Source organism: Pistacia vera, unplaced genomic scaffold (genome assembly GCF_008641045.1).
Source record: "Pistacia vera cultivar Batoury unplaced genomic scaffold, PisVer_v2 Contig467, whole genome shotgun sequence".
NCBI classification, from domain to species: domain Eukaryota; kingdom Viridiplantae; phylum Streptophyta; class Magnoliopsida; order Sapindales; family Anacardiaceae; genus Pistacia; species Pistacia vera.
In genome coordinates, this window is record NW_022196298.1 from 989865 (window position 1) to 1013453 (window position 23589).

Below are 23589 nucleotides of genomic sequence, written 5' to 3' on the forward strand. Positions count from 1 at the left end.
CGGTTTGGGTACCCGATTTTGAACACCACAGGTAGTACCAACTACCAACCAAATGCCCACACCTTCCAAACTTTTACCTAATTTAATCAAATTAAATCAACTTCATTTACATATGGGTAATACTAACCTTACAATGAGGCATACAAATAAAGGGTTGGATTCGTCTCTTTGTAAAGCTAGTATTATTCTTTACATATTCTATCATGAATTATGTGAATTATATATATATATATTCTACAATTAAACTAGTGGGTTTGGCTATTAATTATATAATGAATGATCCATCTAAATTCCTACACCAACACTCTGTTGTCTTGTTATTTTGTTCTTGATCCATAGAACGGTATATTCTCACTCGAGATTTAGCGAAATTTCAAATTGATACATTTGATTGTATTTATTCTAGATTTCCATCCTTATAGTAACGCTGTTTTTATTTTTTTTATTTTAATAGATTCTTAACTTTTTACTGTAACGTGACGCACGTTAGCACACTAAAATGTGTCTACACTTTCTTTGGTAGAAGATGGGTTCATTTTAGCAAAAAAGGGCTCACGTTAATAGCATCAAAGCGGGTGGTTTTTAACTTTTTTTGATAGATTACAAAGTTGAAAATCACTTTCGAGATCACTATATAATCAATGACCTATCTAAATTTCTACACCGACACTCTGTTGCCTTGTCATTTTGTTCTTGATCTATATCACCAGGCCTCGGGACATGTATACGGTTGGCAATTGTGGCCTTGGGAGTTGGGTACACCAAGAAAAAATTTCATGATTATTATTATTAATTTTAATTAATTAATATGGTGGGCTGCGTCAATCATGCAAAGCCGAATATGTGAAGAGCCTGTAGAGACAATTAATATTTTTTGTTAGTGTGTTAGCTGAGCTGGCAGGATTCTTAGCCGCCTTGTTTATTGTATAAAAACAAATAATGTCACACTCATAATTTTTTTTTATAATTTTATATAATAGTTTGTAATTAGTTATCAATTGAGTTCCATTGGAAAATGGTCAATTAATTAAGAATTATTATGTGAGAGAGTTGTATGAGAAATTTTATAAGAAGAGGATATTGGATATAACATGTCATAAGAGCATCTACAAATAATTTTTTTGTATAATTTAAACTTTTTATTATAAAAAATTTATCCACAAAAATAAGAGTCTAATAGACTTTTTATCTTTAAATTATAAATTAGAGAATGAGTTTAACTCTTTATATTTAGAGAGTCAAATTTTACTCTTTATCGTAATTTTAATTAATAAATTATAAGTTTTATGTATTTTATTTATTAATTTTTTTTATTAGGTTTTAAAAAAAAATAGAAAGTGTCTTCATTAAATTTAAAAAATTTAAATAAAAATTATATTTTTTATATTTTAAATTTAATAAAAATACTATTTATTTATACGAAAATGCTATCAAGAGCAGATGCTGCAACAATTTTTCCTCTTGCTTTCTTCTTTACGAAACAGTATATCATTATTTTAACAGTTCAATATTTTCTTTGTAGGGTCAGCAGCCAGAAATGGAAGAAGCTAGTGGACAATCTTGATTAGAGTATGAAATTCAGCGTCAATATCAATCTCTCTCTCTCTCTCACTCTCACTTATCATTCTCTTCCTCATCACTTTAATCAATCAAACTCGACTCAATAATATTCTGAGAACGAGGTTCAGACTCAGATCTGAGCAACCCTACCAGCCAGCCATGGGGGAGAAGGTTTGCAAAATCTTATCTTTCTTATAATTTAACCATGTCCATCTCATTTATCTGTTGGTTAATATATATATATATTGATTGTTTAATGTTGCAGAAAGTCACGATAATGGTGTTGAAGGTTGACCTTCAGTGTGAGAAGTGCTACAGGAAAGTGAAGAAAGTGCTGTGTAAATTCCCTCGTGAGTATCTTTAATTCTGTTCATCAATTCTCTTTGTTAATGAATTTGAAGTATGTGTTTAACGTAGAAGGAATGTTTGATTTTTGTAAACGAGATCAGAAATACAAGACCAGGTATTTGACGAGAAGCAGAACACAGTGACGATCAAAGTGGTGTGTTGTAGTCCTGAGAAGATGAAGCAAAAGATTCGCTGCAAAGGTGGTGAATCCATTAAGAGTATTGAAATTGTACCTCCACCTCCACCTCCACCTCCACCCAAGCTTGACGAACCTAAAAAACCTGATGCAAAGCCACCACAGAAACAGGAACCAATCCAAGCAGAACCCGCACCACCCATAACCACGACCACCCAGCAACCACCAGGACAAGCGAAAGCAGAGCCGCCAAAACAAGAGAAGCTTATGGTTACTTTTGTTGACTCACAGCCAAAACCGGCACCGGGCTTCCCACCACCGGCTTATCCGAACCCGGTTGGAATGTGCTGCAGGGAATGCTACAAGGGGCGTAGAGGGGGGCCATCGTACCAGCTAGGTTACTATGGACCGCCGAGATGTAATTGCGGATATTACGGGAAGCCGGAGTATGATAGCTGGGGTGGCGGTGACGATTGTTACAGAGTTAATAGACGTGATTACTTTTGCGAAGAGAATCCTAATGCAGCTTGCAGAATCATGTGAAAATAATGGCGGTGCACTGCATGCATAAGAAGTTAGCTGGTTTCAATAAAGTTACGTTGTTTGGTGGCATTTGGGTAGTTTTTGACTTTTGTTTGGTTCTTGTTACGTTGTTCGGTGGTTTCAAATTTCAATAAAGTTTTTGTTTTGGTTTCGTTAAAGAAAGTTATCGGTTATCTAATTACGTAATACTTGATGAATGGTTACCTCCATTAATACTTTTCAGTAGTGCATGTCCTTTTCCTCCACTTTCTAAATATTTTTCCCCAGTAAACCACTTCTTCCCACCCAAGGTATGCGACACTTTCCCACTAACCGGCTAGATTCACTGGTAAATTTCGTTAACTATTGTGTATATTTATTATTAAAACAAAGATACTGTTTATTATTTGACTTAACAATTTTTTTATTATTTTATATCCGGTCAACAAATTCAATTACTTATACATATGAAATTACTGATATATCCTCAATTATATATAGGAATTTAAATTACCAATTAATTCCTCCAGTTTTTTTTTATTAAAATAAAGTTTTAAATCAATGAAATTACTTTTAAAATTTGAAAGCTTTAAAATTATCATGTTGTCCCTGTATTTGCTGCAACCTAAACTAGCATCTATATTTAAGAAATTTTGTCAATTTAAACCCAAGAAAACTAAGTGTTAGCAACTGATTTGCTTAAATAAGAATCCAGGTTGCAAAATTACAGTGTATATATGTTTAAGAAATTTTGTTAATTCAAACCTAATAAAAATAGGGAATTCAATTAAAAAAAAAAAGCAAAAGCATTTCAGGTGATGTTCTTATAAGACAGTTTTTCATTCATTTGTTAAAATCCAAAAAGTTTTGCTTTCCCCATCCTACTTTCTAGTTCCTTGAAGCTTGCTTTTCCTTTGCTTTCTAGATCTTCAAAAACTTTTTCACAATCTTTTGTCCTTCCACGGAAGCTCGAGTTATCCTATCAAATGTTTCCGACAACAAAGAAAAATCAATTAAATTTGCTATTTATCACATCTAACCAGTGGATAGAAAACAATAAAAGCTCAAACTTAAGTATTCACAGCAGTAAACCTCTCCCTAACAACAGCTCCAAAACAAGTTTTACTTTTCACAGCAGTACCTCTCCCTAGCAGCAGCTCCAAAACAAGTTTTACTTTTCACAGCAGTACCTCTCCCTAGCAGCAGCTCCAGTACCCCTCCCTAGTTATTGAGCAAAGAGCAAGGAGTCTTCATGTCTCCAATGTCCCTAGTTATTGAGCAAAGAGCAAGGAGTCTTCATGTCTCCAATGACTACCCCACAAGTGAAACTTGTTCTTCGACTTAGCAGAATTGTATGCACATTGATAACAACAAATACAGAGTCATTAAAGCCTTGATTCCCGAAACTCGAAATAGGTGATATATGATATAAACTGTCAAATGTACCTGAGCCACTGTAGCCAAAAGATAAAGATCAGCGTTCTTCCTGATAATTATAAGCAATAGTAGAAAATTTTAATTCAAACAATGAAAACAAATCATTTACATATTAAATAAAGAGAGTACGATAATAATTAATCAAAGACAAACTTGAGATAATTATTTAAAGAAATTCAAAAGAGATTTGAAGACGACAAGGATTGTTGATGCTGGATTTTGATACCAACTACTCGCATGTGTAAAATGCTAAACGGACTTAGAAGTCACACGTGATATGGGGGTATTAAGTTAAATAATAGGTGAGAAACAATGTTTAAAGTGGTTCAGATGCTCAAAATTGAATCCTACATCCACTGATATTGTATTAATAAAAGAGTAAAGGTCAGGTCGAGTTCAGCGAGCTGAACTACAGTTTAGAGAGAATACAAAAGGAGAGTCAGAGAGTAAGCTATTTCAGTGTAAAACTAGCCAATCCCCCCCAAATGAGAGGGAAGTTCTCTATTTATAGTGAGAGAGTTCAACGTAATGATTATAAAAGCTGCAAGTGGGTAGGTGCCATGCAAATCATTTCTTTGCATCCCACTGGTCACCTACCCGAGGGATTTCCTCGACTAAAGCAGGGCTTTGACACGTGGGCGATCTCCAGCCGCTTGCTGGCCTGGCACTCACCTACAGTGCTGACAGGAGCCATGCCACTTGCGCTAGGCGCGACGTGGCCGCACCTGGACGGCACAGAACCCTTCTAAGCTTTGACCATCCTTTACTGAGGAGGCTCCACGTTAGCCCTACCTTTTCAGGCATAAAAGAAGTCCCTGAGTTTTTAAGGTTTAAGGATCGAACCTTGAGAACTTCATAATTATGCCATGATTTGACATATCCCAAATGACGCCTGGTCGAGCCGATCTGACTACAAAGAGGTCGTAGAACATTTTTCTACGAGCGACCTGAGATGGTCTTCTTCAGCGAAGTCGAAGACCTAGATTAGACCCTATTCAGTGCCGTATCGATGCGCCTCTTATCTTAACCGAGGTCTGCGACCTGATTACACTTAGCATATTTCTGCTGGAGGCAAGGAATCACATCACTGCGCAACCGACATATGACGAAGAGTATTCTATTCCAACAACCTCTTCAGATGTTATCAGCTGCGCTTGACAGCTAATCCATTAATGAAGTATCTTTTATTCTGACAAACGTGTCCTTTCCGCAATAAGTGCTAGCCTTGCACATTAAATGCAAGCCATGCTGAAACGACATTCTTTATTAGGGCATTAAATGCGAATGAGAGCGCATTTAATATGGAGGAGAGAATTGAGCCGTCGCTCGATTATTTCAGCAGAGAGAAACGATGATTGAATTTCTCGAAGTATGGCAGGTACTCCTTCTAGTCGACTGATGACACGTGGTCGTGATTAATGATGAGAAATGCATTCCGCCCAAACGTCGCTTGGCTTCGAGAAGACCAATCGCCATTTCCTCCACCATAAAAGCCCAAGCTCACCTTAAGCAATGTCACAACACTCATACTTTCAGAAAAAGGAAAAAGCTCTCCCGAGACCAGATTTTCAATCCTTCAAGTTGGTGTGCACTTTCCGTTCATAGTAAGAAGTTCACCCTCCATAGCCAAGAGGTAAGGAAGATCCTTCCGTTACTTATCTTTTTTTTTTTTTTTGCTTCAAATGTAGCTTATTTAGGCGATAATGGTGGGTGTTTATGGCTAGTCTTTTGTAAGGAATAGGTTTTTAGGGTACGAACCATTGGGGGTGGTCCCTAAGGATTTTTTGTTCTTCCACATCATCGTACAAAATTCTATACGGACACTGAGTAATCTCTGTGTGTCCCCCTTTTTTAGACCGTAGAAGAGATGGACCCTACATCAACTAGAACAAATGAGGGGACGAGCTCACAGGCACAAGACGCCCCAGTGGGTTCTTTGCAGGAGATTCTATCAGTGCCCACCCCGGAGGAGATGGAGAAGGTGGTAGACCAGTACGCACTTAGCGTAGACGTATTCCGGTATAGGTCGTACATAGCTTGAAATCCCTTAGAGGGAATGGCTGCAGTCTTTGAGTCCATTTTCAAGTGCGGGGCATTAATTCCTTTCCACCCCTTTATCAGGTCGATCCTCGATTACTTCGAGGTTGCACCTCTACAACTGATGCCAAATGCATAAATGATAGTCGTGGCTATGTATATCACGTGCTTCGAGAACGGCCTCGGCTAGCTGACTACGCTGGAGCTTGCTTGCTCGTATTACTTGAAGAAGAGCAAGGATAAGGATTCTTATTACCTCTCGAAGCAATCTGCGATCAAGGGAGGCATCTTTAATTACCCTAATAATGTCGGGGAGTCTGCCAATTCAAGGAACCGAGTAGGTCTTCCCTTCTTGTACTTAGTGAATTTTTTATTTTCTTTTCTTTTTGGCTTTGCTTTCTAACGATCTTTCTTGTCTCTTCACAGGAAACAAGTTGACCAGGTTGAGATCTAACTAACTTCAACCGAATAGTATTATTCGGTAACCTACTAGATTATTGTTGCGACGTGAAACTAATCGTAGCAATTGCAAATTTGAGGAAGTACGGCTTCTTCAATTCGGAAGCGACCTTGGAAACCTTAACTTGTAAGTGTCCAAAGTCTTAGAAAATTTTTGCTTTTGCATGTAGCGAACTTTTTTACTAACAGTACCTGCATGCAGCGAATATGCCACCCAAAGTGTCGAGGTTGTTGAGAGAGAGAGGGTTCGTTTTTCCTTGGGTAGGCGCCACGGAACCAGCCAAGGCGGGCCATAACGACACCCTCATCAGAGGAGCGCAGGTGGGGGCACAGCCACCCACCGAACAACCAGCAAAACCTTCTCAGCCTATAGCTGTTCACCAAAAGCAGAAGACCATTGACCAAAAGTCCAAGAAAAGAAAGGTGTTACAACCCGAGGAGTCAGAGTCAGAGTCTGAGCCGGAGGGCTTGCGGGTGCAGCTTGGGAGGTCGTAGCCTTATCAGGCTTTTTGCTCGGGAGGGAGCTTGAGGCACGCGATCGGGGTTACATTGGTCTCGAGCCGTCTGTGCAGAGGACAAGGGGAGACTGCGACTCTCGGGAAGAAAGAAGGCAAAGGGCTGGCTGGCAAGATGCCCTCTGCTTCAGGGGCTAGCACATCGGTGTTGGACTTTATGGGTCAACTTTTGGAGCACCTGCAGTTGGTAGTGTTAACCCTTTTGGAGTGCCAACTTGCCAAAGTCTTTGAAGAGTTCGTGGCCTCCCACCTGTAACATCTGCTGAAAACTAGTACAATGCATGCATAATAACAATAGAAAATTGGGCCCAAAGTTTTCTTTTCATTACAATTCATGTGTCTTTTATACATAAAGGGTACTGTTTACAAAATGTATTTTAAAAGACGAAACAAGGGAACAGTGTAGCAATTGCTCCTCGCTCGCCGACGCCCCTCCAACCGCATCAACACCTAGAACCTGCATCCACAAAGGAAAATAACGGGGTGAGCACAAATAATGCTCAGTAAGTAAAACCCTCTAACTGTTTGTCCCCGTGTGTGACTCTTANGGTTTTATCTTCAGTAGTTAAAATTAATCTCACAATCGAACAAGAATGAAAAAGTAAACATATGTTGGGGGCCGTTTCAATCTTCAATTTTATAATGTATCTTTCTATTATTTAATAAATATTTGTCCAAAATAAATTTGGCATTGCCCAAAACTTAAAAAAAAAAAAAAAAAAAAAAAAAAAATTATATAATGATACCTTCGGGAAATTCAATTTTATAAAGGGGAGTTTGCTATTTAATGATACCTGGGGGAAATTAAATAATAAATTCCAAAATTTATGAAATTCTTTTACAAAACTAACAATAGGTTGCCCGAGTGGTAAAGGCTCGAGACTAAAGGGTTTACTCCACTTGTGGTTTCAAGTTCGAATCACAATAACGGTTGTTAATATTGTTGATCAGGGACTGTAGGATTTACCTTGTTTTGGAGGCCTTATTCAGGGTCGAGAAACTAATTGAGGTGTGTATAAGCTGGTTGAACATCCCAATAAAAAAAAAAAATATATCTTTTACAAGGTATAAGTATAAACTAAGTGTAGTGTAATGTGGGAAATAATATATGCTGGTTCAAGCTCAGTTATTGCTTTTATTTCAATTACGACCTAATTTTTGGACTATTTATATAACCCGTACACTTTTAATAATTGATATTTTATTTTATATATATGGTATTGGTAGGTAATGTCTTTCAATATGGATCACTTCCATTAATAGTTACAAGCCTATCAAACTAGTTCTTTCAAAACTTTATTACAAGCTTTATTTGTTTTTTATTTCAATTGAGAAAGCAATTACTAATTACCTTTTTTTTTAGTCCGCTGATATTTGGGTATCTAATTTGCAAATTGACTTAACAACTCCTTAAATTTATGTATATATACATATAGAAAAGTTATATACAAATTGAATGTGAAGGTGAGTTGGGAAAGAATGAAGGACGATTCTTTGAAGTAGACTAAATTATTTAACAGTAATGAATTTTTTATTTTTTAATTACAAATTTAAAATACAAATTATTGATTGTAATTATTTTTAATGCCGATTCAACAATTTGTAAACCGTTGAATTAATTATTTAAATTAAACTAAATGAAAAGGCATAAAGTGAGTTGGTTAAAGAAGGAAGGACTGCTCTTTGAATGAGGGTAAAGCCGTAAAGGTACTAAGAAGTAATAGAATTGAAGTAAACAACTTATGCCCTCTCTTCGTTTCACCGTCAGCATGCCTGAGATTTGAGTCGCTGTTGGAGGCATTAACATATCAAAAAAGAAAGCTACGGGTATTGATATGATATGGCCGGCTTCTTAAGTCAACTGTCAACTACAAAACAAGCAACGCATGTCCAACTGAACAACCGTCCAATCCATCCTTTTATTTATTTATTTATTTAATATTATTATTATGTTTTACTTTTAAAATTATTACTATTATTTTCTTCTTGTATAAAATTCTAAAGAATTCTCTAAAGCATTTGTTGTGCCAGAATATGTGGACAACTCGGAACAAGCGAAAACTTGGAGATAGTTGTAGTTCGGAGTGACCTATGAGACAACAGTTATATGCAAGCGAGCTACGGACAAAAGTAAGCCGAGTTATCCTATAGTTATCTTCTAAGTCTTTGAATATTATTTAAATTTTTATGAATTAGTCTTTGAATACTATTTAAGTTTTTATGAATTGTTTTTTTATCACAAACTCAAGTCATTATTCAATTTTATATTAATTAAATTATTTACAACAATCACTCTATATGCAATTGCAATTTTAAAATTTATATTCTACATAATTAAATAATTATTAAATCCAACAAAATCAAATCAAATCATTTGCCATGACTGTGTGATTCAGTATCTAACTCATAATTTATATAAGTAATTATACTACACAATTTTTCTTTTTAGTTCCATTGAACTAGTTTGAAATAAATTCAACTAACCCAAAGACACGTTTATCGTCCTAATATTTTTCAATTACTTGACAAACCTCCCTTCCCCATAAGATTTGTAATTTTGAAAAATTATATTTTATTAAAATCTTACTAATTATTGAAGTTATATTTTATATATGAATTGATTGACAAAAGTTCTTCTAAACTTTCTGAATTATAAAAAAATCTTTTATTTATTTATTTATTTTTATGATAGGAGATGTTCGACAATTCAGGTCAGTTTATGCATACATCAACTAATTTTTCAGAACTCTAAAACTGCTGATTGAATAAAAGCTCTAGTGATTATCCCTATTAACAATTGAGAAAGGATTCGAACTCAAAAGATCTCTTGAATAATATATCTAAGAGTCACTATCGAATCACTCAATCATCCAAAAATAGTTAATTATAAAAAATTATCCCACCAATAATTATTATATATTAAAATAAACGACAAAATGGAACAAGTTTTATTCATTTATAATAATGTAATTTTTAATTATTTACTAACATAAGATGAATTTTTAATATTATATTAAACATAGATGTTTTTGACATTAAATAGAATTATTATTAATAAAATGGTCATTGGTCACACGAGGGCGGAAATGTAGAAAAATAAAAAATTCAAGAACAAAACACGGGACCCGCCATGAAGTTTTAATTAGAAAGAAGCATAAATTAGATAAACAGGTTTAACGTATAGTTTAATTTAAAAAAAAAAAAAAAAAATTTAAGTTTGAAGGGCGGCTTTTTCTTTGCTTTCCTTTTAAAAAGTAAACAAACACACAAATAACCAAACTTAAACTTATTCACACACCTTTTGCTTTTCGCATTTTCATTTTCTTCCACAAAATTAATTAATTTTTTTTTTGTAAAATTATCTGTTGCTTCAGTTGCCATTCAAATCCCTATCTTCTTCTAAATTTTCATCTGATCCAAGATTCTCTTAAAAATTTCCACTTTACATTTTCATGATCTGTAAGTCTAACTTCTCTTTTTGTCTCCATTCTTTTCTTTCCTCTCCAAATTAGGGTTTCTCTTTAGTTCTCTTTACTCATTCTCAGTTCTTGCTGTTGATTTTTTGTTCCACTTTTGTTTGTTGTGTTTTGTGTTAGAACTGATGCTAGATTTAAGTTTTTCTGTTTGGTTCCTGGGAAAATTGAAGAGAAAGAGATGAGAATTACTTTACTTTTGTAATAGTAATATGCTTTGAGTTTTTGTGTTTCCGTTTTTCGATTTTTTTGTTTCTGAAAAATTTTAATTTTTTTTTTTGTATTTTTGTTTTGATGAAGTTTCTTACATTTTCTCGCTAACCAAACAGGGAGTATTTGGTTTCTGAAAATTTTTTAATTTTTGTTTTGTTTTGTTTTGATAAAGTTTCTCAGATTTTCTCGGCAACCAAACAGGGAGTAGTTTGTTAAAATTGATTGCTTAGTTGATGTGGTAAAGGTTGGTAAAATGGTGACCCACGTTTTTTTTCTTTTAGGTTAAAAGTCATATTTATGTAATGATTAAATAAATGGTTTGTTCGTTTCGTTGTTATTAACTTTAACTTTTGTTGAAGAGCAGAACCGAACAGAGAGCAGTTGGTTAGCGAAAATGACGAGAGTGAGCCGTGATTTTGGTAACAAAATGCAAAAAGAGGCAGTCCCAGCTGTATCAGCCGACGTCGTTTTTGCTTCAAGTCGTTTTCCTAATTATAAAATTGGGGCTAATAATCAGATTGTTGACGGCAAAGATGATCCGAAAATTCTCTCAATGAAGGAGGTTGTTGCGCGTGAAACTGCTCAATTGCTGGAGCAGCAGAAACGCCTCTCAGTTCGTGACCTTGCTAGCAAATTCGAGAAGGGCTTGGCTGCTGCTGCTAAGTTATCTGAAGAGGTTTACTTCATTTCTTCACTTTTCTTTCTTTCTTTCTTTCTTTCTTTGTATTTAACTCTAATGTGTTTTAACTTAACGGGTTTTAAGATCTTACATGTATAACTATAGAATGCAGAATTGGACTTCAATTGTTTAATTTTAATTTGATTTTATGATTATGTACGTTTTTGTACCCATAAATCTGGGGATAATTCACATAATGTAGTTTATCAAAGCTAATTATGTTCTGTAATTGAATATTTAAAACTTAATTTCAACTCTAAAATTAAACTCAGTTGTAGCCCTTGTGTTTTAGATGATGCAGTTCCTAGAATACAGAAATCTTACGCTATGTTTGGTGTCATTTGATCACACTCTTTTCTTGTGAAATGAAAACCCAATGTAGAATGCAAAATTCAATCTTCCATTTTGTTTTTCAAAAACCAATTTGCACACTTTTGATAGGCTTTTAAAAGTTCTTTCCAATTGCGGGCATCCTTTTGTTGGGAGCATTAATGGAGTTTTCCAATAATTTGGAACTCCCCATTGTTTGTTTAACATGAGTGATGATTCTTTCTTTATGTTGCCTCTAAGCAGTAAGGTTGTGGATATTCAAAGAGAATGGATGAATTATGTAATTAAAATATGAGTTAGTAATTTGTGGAATGCAGGCTAGACTCAGAGAGGCAGCTTCATTGGAGAAACATGTGCTTTTGAAGAAGCTTAGAGATGCCCTGGAATCATTGAAAGGACGTGTGGCGGGTAGAAACAAAGATGATGTAGAGGAAGCTATTGCTATGGTCTGTCTCATATGATTTTCTTCTTTGTTGGACTCGCCCATTTAATGCTTAAATGCCACATGGGAAACTGTTTTGTTGTATTATTAGTGGAAAATCAAAGAAAGTATCAATTTCAAAATGCGTTAGGGTGCTAAAAAATTGCCAGTTTTTAATAAAATTTGTCTCCATCTTTTATTCCCTCTCATCCCCAACCCCTAGCTTACAAATGGATATGATATACAGTTATTTTTCACGTGTGGAAATTTCTTCTATCTCTGACACTTAATAGAACTATTAATACGGAGGGGAGTCTTGGGTGTATTTTACAATCTTACTTCTAGTTAATCTGTACCAGACCCATATTCTACCTTTTCTTCACATAATGTGGAGGGAGTTTGTGTTTTCCAAAAGAATCTTCAACATCAAAGGCAGAGTTGTCAAGTCAATCACCCTAGTGAGCGCATGTATAGGATTCCTCTGCCTTTAAATTACAACAATGCTTTGTGTTACTGTTTAAGGGATGATGGAGTGTGGAGCTCATGTATTTTACTTTTTATATTGTCTGGTGATGTTTGAAATAAACAGGATTTACAGAAATTCTCTCACCAACAACTACCAAATTATTGAAATTGTTAATTTACCAAGCTGTATATATTTTCTTTTCCTCTAGAATTTTCATTCTGACCCAATTTTTCTTGACCTGTGGCTCATATAATACTGCTTATGTTGAAATTTAAGCAATGTTTTGGTCATTTGCTCCAGGTGGAAGCTTTAGCAGTTCAGTTGACCCAAAGGGAAGGGGAGCTAATTCAAGAAAAAGCAGAAGTGAAAAAGCTGGCAAATTTTCTTAAACAGGTACTTTGAATTTCAATGGAAATATGCATGTGGTGTCTATTTTGATTTTTAATATTTATAGTTTGTTGTGGGACAATGCCTTTCTTAAGAGTTTCTGTGGGCCTTAATTTCAGAAAACTTCCCAGACAATTCTTTTCTGATCCCTTCAGTGGATACCTGATAAAATCCTTTATTCTTTTGTATTAAAAAGAAGGAAGTATTTGTATTTGGTTGAAAAGAGGTAATACAAGTGACAGCTGTTATGGAGCTGCCTTTCCATATACTCTCTGTCTCTTAATGTTTGTTATATTTTTTTTTTTTTAGAAAAAAAACTGATCATTCAAGGAGACATGTATTTAATGCATCTTTAACCTATTGTTATTGGCCCCAAAGTTTGAAAAAGGAGACTTCCAGTTATATGGTTATGTGCGGTTTTTTAAAGTTACAAAATGACTTTTCAAAGTAGACTGACATTATGGAATAAGAACCAAATTAAGGTGTGGAGGCTGTATTTTATAATCTTCTTTATGGGCTTTGGTTTTAATTTTTCTTTTGGTTCATCATATACTCATTGTTGATTTTAGAAAGAACACCTTTCTGGGGATAGCAAGTATTAGTCCTGCCTTAAAATCCATAGACATATACTTGTACCTTCTTATTTTGCTTGCTTCTTTGGCTCATTATTGAGCACTCGCTAAGTGGGAATGAAGATGGAAACTAGATTTAATTATAGATACCTAATACAAGTTTAATGATGTCTACATATCATTTTTCTCTTGAATTATGTTACTTATTAACGTATTTGTCATTGTTAATTATCTTGACTACATATATGTTCTTGTCTCATAAATGAGAACTGATGCCAAATTTGTAGGCTTCAGAAGATGCTAAGAAACTTGTTGATGAGGAAAGAGCTTTTGCTCGTGCTGAAATTGAGAGTGCCAGAGCTGCAGTTCAGAGGGTGGAAGAAGCTCTTCAGGAGCAGGAAAGAATGTCTCGTGCTGCAGGGAAGCAGGTAATACGACTATAAGGTTTCAGTGGCTTCTAAATGTGAAATTGGAGAAATTTATGGGAGAAAACTCAAAACTAATAACCAATGAAGTTTGGAATCAATTTGTAACAACCACTTAATCATATAATTATTTCAAAAGTAAATTAAATGTGAAATTGAAGAAATTTTCTTGATAGCTGGAAATCCCATTGACCTTCTCTACATGTTGACTGAACTCTAGCAATGGGCATACTTTTAGGCCCTACAACTTTCGTAACTGAGAAACTTGTGGGATAAAATATCCCAATAAACTCATTTGACCTTGATCAGCAATCTGTTTGAACATCCCTTGAACTAGGAAATCATGAAACTCAAATATGGAACAAATCAATGTGAAAATTGGTTTAATCGGCAAGGGTTTCAGGTCAGGTTGCTGGCTTGATTAAAAGGTACATTTTGATGTGGAATTGGTTTAAACAGGTGGAAAAGTTGATGGCCATGAGAGTACAGTTCTGATGTGAGTGAAGAAGATATAATGTGACAGCCTGTTGCAGGTTGGTTCCTCTTTCTAATGATCAAGTGGAGATAGAAATAGATGAGGGTGAGAAGAGGAAAGAAACTGAAGAAAACAGATGATTTTCTGCCTAAAGATACAGGTAGAAAAAGGAGGAAGTATAGACAGACACTTGCAGAACTAGGGAAAAAAGGAAGGGGATGGCTAATTTTCATTAGAGAATAGAATAGCTTAAAATCATTCAAGAGAAAAGAAAAAGGCTCCTGAAACTTAAACCCTAAATATTTTAAGAAAGTTAAACCTTAGCCCTTAAAAACCTTATTTGTTGTGCTACCTATCAGTCATGCAAATGGTGTGGACAGACCTCGACATCTTGGGTGGAACAAAATCTAATAAAAGCGTATATAGCCCTGTGAAAAAAAAAAAAAATTAATTGCATGGCTCAAATACTAGTTTAATTAAGAATATCCAGACAATTAAAAATAAAGAAGCAGGCTTGTGTCATTTTTGCATTTATAAACTTCCAGTTGTCATAGCTGTGTACTGAATTTATTAAGTAGTAAATGCAAATACATTCATTATTGTGTAGCTCCTTATTGCAAAACATTTATGCTTGAGAAACTATTTTTCCTGGATTTTAGACTATTATGAATAGAATTGTGAGTTCTGTCTTCTTAAGAAGTTTCTCGTGTTTAAAGTTGTCAACTTAGTTGTAATTCATTATTATTTTGGCATACTCATCTCTAATCCTTATTTGTAAAAAAGAATCTTTTGCATCTGATTTCAGGACTTGGAAGAGTTAATGAAGGAAGTTCAAGAGGCTAGACGAATTAAAATGCTGCATCAGCCAAGCAAGGTGTTTATTAGATCACTCTTTTTATTTTTCCCCTCCTTTGTAGGCATTAGAAATCCTTGCATGCTGACTTTTTATTTTTGCATTTCCTGGAATTCTTCACAAAATTAGATGTCCTGTAATAAAGGTAGTTATAGTCAGTCCCATGTGGTGGATCCATAGCTTGGGACTAGGAGATAGTTGCATAATATTGTTTTGCCCAGTTATTGTTTTTCTAAATTTATAAATCATGTAGACAGAAAATTCATTTGTTGATAGAGTGAATTGTGCTTGATTCTGTAGGTTATGGACATGGAACATGAACTTCGAGCATTGAGAATTCAGCTTGCAGAGAAGTCTAAGTGTTCCCTTGTGCTTCTAAAAGAGGTTTGGCAATCATTTCACATTAATTTATTGCAGATTTTGATGATGATGACTTGTCTTGTGCTAGCTCCTCCTTTCTATGTCTTGAATATTCAGATATTTGTATCAGGGATGAAAACCTAAAATTTATTTTAATTGCTGCATGTATCAAGTGATTTGTCTGCCAACTTATTTGTACAAATTCTTTGAATCACTACAATTGCATGCTACGAAAGATTCTGATGTTAGTGGACATCCATTTTTTCTACTCCTTAGTATGTTACTTTTTTTCTGTGGAAGAATGTACAGGAAAAATGTTAGCCAGATGATAGTGCCTGAATCTGAAACATGTGATTTTTCAATGTGATTGGTTTGCCAAACTAACATGATAAAGGCTTCTTACTTTAAGGTGTTTTGTTTTCGTTCTTTTTGTTCTGTTCTGCCTTGATTTTTTCCTTTAAACAAAAAATTGTAGTCTTGATTACTCATGTATGTTATCACATTAAAACGTTGAGACATTGCATTAACTCCCTCGAAATCCTCGGTTTCATATGATGGTTTCCAGCTGGCAATGAGCAAGAAGGGCGAAGCAAGGACACCTGATTTATATGAATTAGATGGCTCTGAAGCTTTAGGTTCATATTTGCGAATTAAACCTACCACTGATGGTACTCTAGAACTTTCCAGATGTTCAATTCAATGGTATCGTGTATCATCTGAAGGTGGAAAAAAGGAGCTTATATCAGGTATATATATGATCAATGGTTTTGCTGCTTTTTGTTTTCTAGGACTACTGAGAATGGATAAATGGATTCCTAGTGATTTTGAATTTTAGATTAATGATTAAGATTTCAGATGTGTATTATTTTGGTCATTAAAAGTGACTACTACAGGCAATAAATTTATTTTTTCAGAGGAGAAAAGGGGTCTGCAGAGTTGTGGGATGGTCAAATTAGGATTACTAAAATCAAGACGTTACTAGCACTCAAGTGGCTAGAATAGTGTTGCTAGTTATATGACCTTCCTTAAAAAGGACCTTTTCCTCAAGGTTAATGACATAGTTTTATCCATTTCAGGGGCCACTAAATCAGTTTATGCACCAGAGCCTTTTGATGTCGGCCGAATACTACAAGTTGAAATAATTTGTGATGGCCAGCAAATCACGTTGACGACCACTAGTGCCATTGATCCAGGTGTGGTTTTGGTCCTGTTTTCAACCTGGATTCTTTTAGTTTTGTGGTTTTCACCTTTTGTCAGTTATCAAAATGGATTATTTGGTAATTACTTTCTGATGTATAAATAATTTATTCATCAGCTGATCTAACTTTTCTACACAGCTGCTGGTTTGGGAAGTTATGTGGAGGCACTTGTGAGGAAGCATGATGTTGAATTCCATGTATGTTACTCCATCTATTCGAAATTTCACTCATATACTAGCTATAACTCAGGTTCCATCTGAGGATGCAATTCTGCATTTGTTTGCATTTTGGGACTCTTTCTTTGATTGCACACTGTCCAGCATTTGGTGATCGCTATGGTGATATTACATTTCCCTTCTGGTGATCAACTTAGCCATGGGTTATGTTCAGGATGAATTGATTTTTGGTTGCCTTATTATTCTTGTGCTATTTTAGCTGGTGTTTAGCTGGTGTATTTTAAGTCGAGGCCTCCATTGAAATCCCAAAGTTTAGACACTGAAGATTACCACTTTCTGCATCATGGCTTGTTTTGCTGGTCATAAATGCTGCCCTTTTTACATTAAACAGTAAAATACTGGTCATATATTATATTTTTCGTACTAACACAAATTAACTGAAATTTAAGTTGTATTTAACTTTTCTTTTACCAATATAATGCATAAAAGTTCCATCTTTTTCCAGATATAGGACATGGTTTTGTTAGGAAATCAGGTGTTAATGTTAGCACCGGTAGGGTATATGAATTTATGATCTCCTTTAACCTATAATGTTATATATATTCTTCTTTTGATCTTTAACAGGTAGTAGTTACCCAAATGAATGGTGTTGATCATCCATCAGAATCCATTCATGTACTACACGTGGGAAAGATGAGGATGAAACTTTGTAAAGGAAAGATAACAATTGCTAAAGAGTACTATTCCAATTCAATGCAGGTATTACAGATTTTATTTTATTTTAAAGAAAGATTTTCATGTTTTGAGTAAGAGAATTGAATTTATTGAGACAAGATTATCTCAAAATATTTTGACCTTTTCTCCTGATCCGTCATTGTTATCATTTCCTTCTGGAGATACGATCATATGAATTAGAAGGAGCTTAAGATTTTCATGAAATTTATTTTCCCCCTTCTCACACTCGCATACCTTCACATGCTTAAAATTATGTTTAATAACTCTTAACTATTCTCATGTTGATATTTTACCTGTTCTTGGTGTTTGGTGTCCATGAATGCAAACCACGTCTCTCATTCCTGACATTGTCTTCATGTGCTTCAGCTATGTGGAGTTAGAGGTGGTGGAAATGCCGCAGCACAGGCATTGTTTTGGCAAGCAAAGAAAGGGCTTTCGTTTGTTTTGGCATTTGAATCTGAGAGAGAAAGAAACGCAGCTGTTATGCTTGCCAGGAGGTTTGCATTTGACTGCAATGTAGGTTTACAATCTCTCTCTTAATTTTTTTACATAAAAGTGAAACCCTTCTTCACTGATTATTAGATTTTGAGTCTGTTCTTGTATTTTTGTTCTCATCCTTTTTTTGAGTTAATTTTTATTTTAACACGACTGAGATATCTTTTTATCTCCAATGCTTTAATGCCAGATCACGCTTGTTGGGCCGGATGACAGATCTCCTTTAGGAAACTAACTGACCTCCATCATATTCTGTTTCACTAATTGTAATTATTTGTTGAGTATCATCATGTATTATAAGTTTGCATTACTAGGATTTGGAGTTGTATGATTTTGTTATGGCTGGCTTCTGATTTTTTTGCCGTAGCACCAAGGCATTGTTTTTTGTTTGCCTTTTTGTTCGAGTGTAACAAATTCCCAACAACATTTGGAGAATTATTTGCTGCTGTATTTTAATTTACAATTGTTGAAAGTTTGATATTTTATGGTTGATGATTGGTATACAAGTGCTAGATTCTGGATGGTCCTGTATTTTTTTAATTTTTTTTTTCTTTTAAATGGATGGAGAGGTGAATTGTGAAATTGCTCAGTTTTGTGCATTGTAATCATAGTCCCAATCTGAGCAGTACTTTGAGCTTTCAGTATTTTTTATTTTTATTTTCTTTTATCTGAATTTTAGACCTTTGATTTTGATAGCATGTTAAGTGTTCATACAAATTATAGTTAAAATCTCAACTGTATTTTGAGCTTAAACAATACAAATCATAGTTGAATCAGCCAGTCCGGCTTGGGTTTTAAAACAGTGGTTCAAATCTCAAGTGTATTTTGAGCTTTCATTAATAAGGTAGATTCCGGGGTATTTCTTATAAGTGAACATAATTAATATCCATAATACCTTATTGACATAGAAGTATTGTTTTAAAACCCGGACCGGACCGGCCGGTCGAACTAGTTTAACTGAGAGCTGGCATCAACACCGGTCTGAAAACCTTCTAAACCTGCTTTTAACAATTAACCTGGAATAAACCGGATTTAGACTGGTGGAATAGTGACAAACCGCCGATTCAATCGGACCGATGGCATAACTGGGTCACCAAAAATTCCTAAAAGCAATTTTCCCTTTTTCAATTTCCAGTTCCCCATCTTCAATTTTTATCATAATTTAAGTACTTATTAACATAACACAACATTTTATATTAACAGCCAATGTTTCAAAATTTAAATTCATGGATTGTTGGATGGAAAAGAATGATTACAATAAATACCAAACAGTCCAACCAACAAATTGCAACCTAGTTAATATTTATGAGAAAACCTTAGGTAAAGATGTCAAAAAGCCAGCAAGATGTGCAAGTAGCCAACTAGCCCTCGTAGATCGGAAAAAAAAAAAAAAAAAAGCAAAGGATAGAAGAAACAAGACAGTAGAAGAAGAGAAAAAAGAAATGGGAAAAAGAAAATCTAGTAGCCATGAAGCCTTCACCGTGGCGGATAGATCTAGCAATCACGAAGCCTTCACCATGGCAGATAGATCCAGCAGCCACGAAGCCTACACCATTGAGGTCCAAACAGTAGCCATGGTAGATCGAAAAAAGATGCAAGGGAGAGAAGAAAGGGAGCCAGTAGAATAAGAGAGAAAGAAATGGGAAAAATGAATAAAAATAAGGAATTTAAGGTTTTTTTTGTCTTAAAAAGTCAATAATACCCTCTTTGAAACGGCGTTGTTTTGGATTTTAGCTGACATCATTATAATGATGTCATCGGTCCAACCCGCCGGTCCAACCGGTTGGACTGGTCAACCTGAGACTTGAGCCCTTGATCGGGTCAAGGCTCGGGTCGAGTTTTAAAACAGTGCATAGAAGTAGAGCATAGACATCATTGTTTTAGCACTGTTTTAAAACTCGACGTGGTGTGAGACTTGATAAGGTGACCAGGTCACGGGTTGACCAGTCCAACCAGTTGGACTGATCGGTTGGATTAGTGACATCAACAACAAATGTATTTTTAAAAAATCATATATTAGTCTCTTAAATTTTAGTATATTACAAAAATACACTTAAAAATTTTAAATTAGTCCTTCAAATTTTTATTTATTTTTAAAAATACCAAAAAAATTACCAATTAATCCCTAAAGTTTTGACATATTTTAAAACATCCTTAGAAAATTACAATGAGTCCCTATAAATTTGAAATATAGTAAAAACCTCCCTAAAACTGGAAGCGAACCAGAGAGGCTGTTGGGTCCTGGTCGGGCCGATCGCACTGACCGGTCCGATCCAGGGTTCTAAAACAGTGATAGACATACATAACATTTGAGATAAAAGTCCAGAAAGCAGGAGGGCTAATCAGAATTTCTGTAAGTAGTCATAAATGTGTTTGGTAATCTCCTCAGGCTTTTCTTGTTGAATGAAGTGGGCAGCTCCTTCCATTACAACTACCTCATCCAACAACGGAACATCTTTCTTAAATCCACCATTGTGAATATACTCTCTCACTCCTGGTAAATGATAGCAGAGGTCCTCCTGCCCCACCACAAATTTCACTGGTACATTTACTTTACCTCCCAACCATTGTACGAGTTCCCAGTTCCTGCAATTTTCAGAAAAACTAGTAAACCAAAATTTGATATAACAAAGAAAAAAGAGCAACCCACATAGACAAGGTGGACTTTGCCCACAAACAGAGATTTGGAGAGAGAGAATAGATAAGATGTGTTGAATCTTTGGTTTAAATGAGTAGATATTGTTCGGTTTAGACCCAAGCCCGTATAGGTTTGTTTTTGGGTGATTTTGGGTTTCATGCATGCCTTCTTCATCCAAATCGTGTCTACTTAGTTAAAAACCCTAAAACTTATAAATTGAATCTTAGACTCAATCGCTAACGAAGTGAGATGTGACAAACTCTCTTCTTATGGACTTCACGTTCTGAATAGACATTGTTTGTTTTGGATTAAAGCCCGCACAAATTTTGCTTTTCAACTTCACGCAAGCGTTCTTCATCCAAAAAAAAAAAATAAGACAACTCAAGCCTTATAATTGAATCTCATACTTTTTTGTTAGTAATGTAGGATTTGATAAATGGTCCTTGTCCGAGAATAAAGATTGAGGAATTCAATAGAAAATTATGGGATGAGGGGTTCAAACTTGAAATTTCTAGCTTTGATACCACTTAAAGAAAAAAACTTGACTCAAAAGCTTAAAGATGGCATTATTGCATTAATATAACCTCCATTGATGATACTGACACATGACATTTGTGATGCTAAGTACTAGTAGTGTATAAACATTAACCCGAATAACATAATGGTATCTGCTGCTGCATATCTAAAATTTCATAATATCTCAGCAACCAAATTAGAAAAGATTACAGGATAAAAATGAAGTTGGTCTAATACTGAATCACAGTTGCAAAAGAAACTTACAAGTCCAAGTTGCGGTAATAGTTAACTCCTCCAGTAAATCCCGTCTTCTCAAATTTGGTGGTGTAGTACTTGACATCTTCCTCTGACAACCAAGGGGGTAAGACAATTGGAGTGTCAGGTAAATGCCCAAATCCTTTCCCTTTAGGCAAATAAATTGGACCTGGAATCCTATATGTTAGGAATCCCTTTATAAATCTCTCTACACCAATATGCTCTGCAATCTCACCTTCTATCTCTCCTGGTTCCTACAATATCATAACCCAATCATAAGCCATTTATGCTAGATTTCTCTCTTTAAACAAAATCCTGATATTTCGGGAATTAAAATTAGTGATACTACTGTACTGAGGAATTCCTCTGATATAAAAAAAAAAAAAAAAATATAAGGATGCAGCAACAGAACCTGAAATCTGCAGATGTAATAGTCATCACCAAAGAAAGCTCTGCAGCCATCAAGAGGTCTTATGTTCCCCGAAAAGGGTTTAAACACCACACTTGTGTTAAACAAAGCTGCGATTTTATCAGGTCTGAACAGGCACAAGTACCACGCCATGTAAGCGCCCCAATCATGTCCCACCACAAATACTTTTTCATCCTTGCCGGCAATCCCATCGATCAGCATAACCAGGTCGCCAATCACATGCAGACACGTGTAGCTGGTCTGCGAAGGCGGCGCCTCGGTGTCGCCGAACCCACGGAGGTCGGGAGCCACACAGCGGTACCCTAAGGAAGATAAGGCCAGGATCTGGTGCCTCCAGGAGAACCAAAGCTCAGGAAAGCCATGGAGGAAGAGAATTATTGGGCCTTTGCCTTTCTCTGCAACGTGCATGTTTATGCCATTTACCTTCACTATTCTGTGCTCTATACCCTCCATTGAAACTTAGATTATTTGTTGAATTATTTGTCTTGTGTTTAACAGTTCTTAGTGCCCTTTCTCGGAGCTTATGAAAATAAGCTTCTCTTTTATTAATGGAAATTTTTTAACGTAGTTAGTAATAGTGGTTCGCTGTCCAAGAATTCTTATTTAAGCAGTTCATACCGTCCATACATAGTTTTTGATCTAAGATTTCAATTCTTCTATGTTTCAGCAGTAGCATATTGTTCTATGGAGCTAAGGTCCAAAATATGGAAGAAACAGGTGTTTTCATAACTCTACCACCCAGTCAATTCTGTTCCACTTAATCCCTATTTCATGGCCAAAATTAGCTTATAAACATTTAAAATTTTAAGCAATTATGAGTTTGATTAAAATATTTATAAGTGATTGATAAGTAGTTGAGGTGTTTGATAAAATGTGGTTTATAAGTATATTTTATTATAAAATGACTAAAAAATATACTACATTAAATAAGGGTATAATATAGAATTTTAAAATTAAACAAAGATAATGTGGTAATATACTTGATCATACTAATTTATAAACAGAGTGCTTATAAGCAAAAAAAAAAAAAAGTATTTTTCCTCAACTTATTTTTTTGGCTTATAAACTCAAAAAAGTTATAAACAAATATATCAGCTTAATTTTAGAGCTTATAAGCTGATCAAATCAGCTTATAAGCTTAGCAAACATCCCTTATAGTTAAGGAGAGAAACAGTCACAGTGGGAGAAAAGAATTAGCTGACGGTAATCACGAAGGGTGGTATCAATTATCAAATTATATATAGAAAATATTTTTTAATTTATAAAGTAATTTAGTGGAGCCTTTTTGTGTTTTTTGTCACGAGCAATTTTTGACTTTTTACATACATATCATATGACTTGTGTGGTAGTCGTTTCCTTGGATTTATTTAGTTGGGCGTTTGCAGTTTGGACCATTTCCCACCACATTAGTTAGGTGCAGGTATGTTTATCTAATGTTTTTGAAATATGTTGTAAATAAATTTATTCTAACATAATA

At 34.9% G+C, this 23589-nt stretch overlaps 3 protein-coding genes across 4 annotated transcripts; 2 read left to right on the plus strand and 1 right to left on the minus strand.

The window, feature by feature from the left end:
• Positions 1 to 1580: 1580 nt before the first annotated feature.
• LOC116145812 (heavy metal-associated isoprenylated plant protein 7-like) lies at positions 1581 to 2699 on the plus strand. The gene is made up of 3 exons (XM_031431251.1): positions 1581 to 1731; positions 1826 to 1910; positions 2010 to 2699. The coding sequence occupies exons 1-3, from the start codon at positions 1720 to 1722 to the stop codon at positions 2585 to 2587; spliced, it is 675 nt and encodes a 224-aa protein (XP_031287111.1). The 5' UTR covers positions 1581 to 1719; the 3' UTR covers positions 2588 to 2699.
• Positions 2700 to 10286: 7587 nt separating this feature from the next.
• On the plus strand, positions 10287 to 18554 carry LOC116145809 (stomatal closure-related actin-binding protein 1-like). 2 transcript variants are annotated; one of them, XM_031431249.1, is made up of 14 exons: positions 10287 to 10473; positions 10873 to 10944; positions 11065 to 11376; positions 12027 to 12155; positions 12897 to 12989; positions 13843 to 13983; positions 15261 to 15329; positions 15609 to 15692; positions 16234 to 16414; positions 16745 to 16861; positions 17006 to 17064; positions 17668 to 17802; positions 18145 to 18294; positions 18464 to 18554. In XM_031431249.1, exons 3-14 carry the CDS (start codon positions 11095 to 11097, stop codon positions 18506 to 18508), a joined length of 1485 nt encoding a protein of 494 aa, XP_031287109.1. In that variant the 5' UTR covers positions 10287 to 10473; positions 10873 to 10944; positions 11065 to 11094; the 3' UTR covers positions 18509 to 18554. The 2 variants fall into 2 exon arrangements, with proteins under 2 accessions (XP_031287109.1, XP_031287108.1); XM_031431248.1 differs by lacking the exon at positions 10873 to 10944.
• A 1797-nt stretch (positions 18555 to 20351) lies between these two features.
• Positions 20352 to 22753, minus strand: LOC116145758 (epoxide hydrolase A-like). Its single transcript, XM_031431202.1, has 3 exons — positions 22095 to 22753; positions 21692 to 21936; positions 20352 to 20859 (listed from the first exon to the last, which is right to left on the minus strand). The coding sequence occupies exons 1-3, from the start codon at positions 22563 to 22565 to the stop codon at positions 20616 to 20618; spliced, it is 960 nt and encodes a 319-aa protein (XP_031287062.1). The 5' UTR covers positions 22566 to 22753; the 3' UTR covers positions 20352 to 20615.
• Between the last annotated feature and the right edge of the window lie 836 nt (positions 22754 to 23589).

Excerpts from the sequence above, each read along its gene's own strand:
- LOC116145809 (XM_031431249.1), top strand. The coding sequence starts at position 11,095 with ATGACGAGAGTGAGCCGTGATTTTGGTAACAAAATGCAAAAAGAGGCA. Across the intron at positions 12,156-12,896 it reads TAGAGGAAGCTATTGCTATG|GTGGAAGCTTTAGCAGTTCA; the intron begins GTCTGTCTCATA and ends CATTTGCTCCAG. Across the intron at positions 12,990-13,842 it reads TGGCAAATTTTCTTAAACAG|GCTTCAGAAGATGCTAAGAA; the intron begins GTACTTTGAATT and ends CCAAATTTGTAG.
- LOC116145758 (XM_031431202.1), bottom strand. The coding sequence starts at position 22,565 with ATGGAGGGTATAGAGCACAGAATAGTGAAGGTAAATGGCATAAACATG. Across the intron at positions 21,937-22,094 it reads ATTACATCTGCAGATTTCAG|GAACCAGGAGAGATAGAAGG; the intron begins GTTCTGTTGCTG and ends ATGATATTGTAG. Across the intron at positions 20,860-21,691 it reads TATTACCGCAACTTGGACTT|GAACTGGGAACTCGTACAAT; the intron begins GTAAGTTTCTTT and ends TGAAAATTGCAG.
- LOC116145812 (XM_031431251.1), top strand. Across the intron at positions 1,911-2,009 it reads AGTGCTGTGTAAATTCCCTC|AAATACAAGACCAGGTATTT; the intron begins GTGAGTATCTTT and ends AAACGAGATCAG.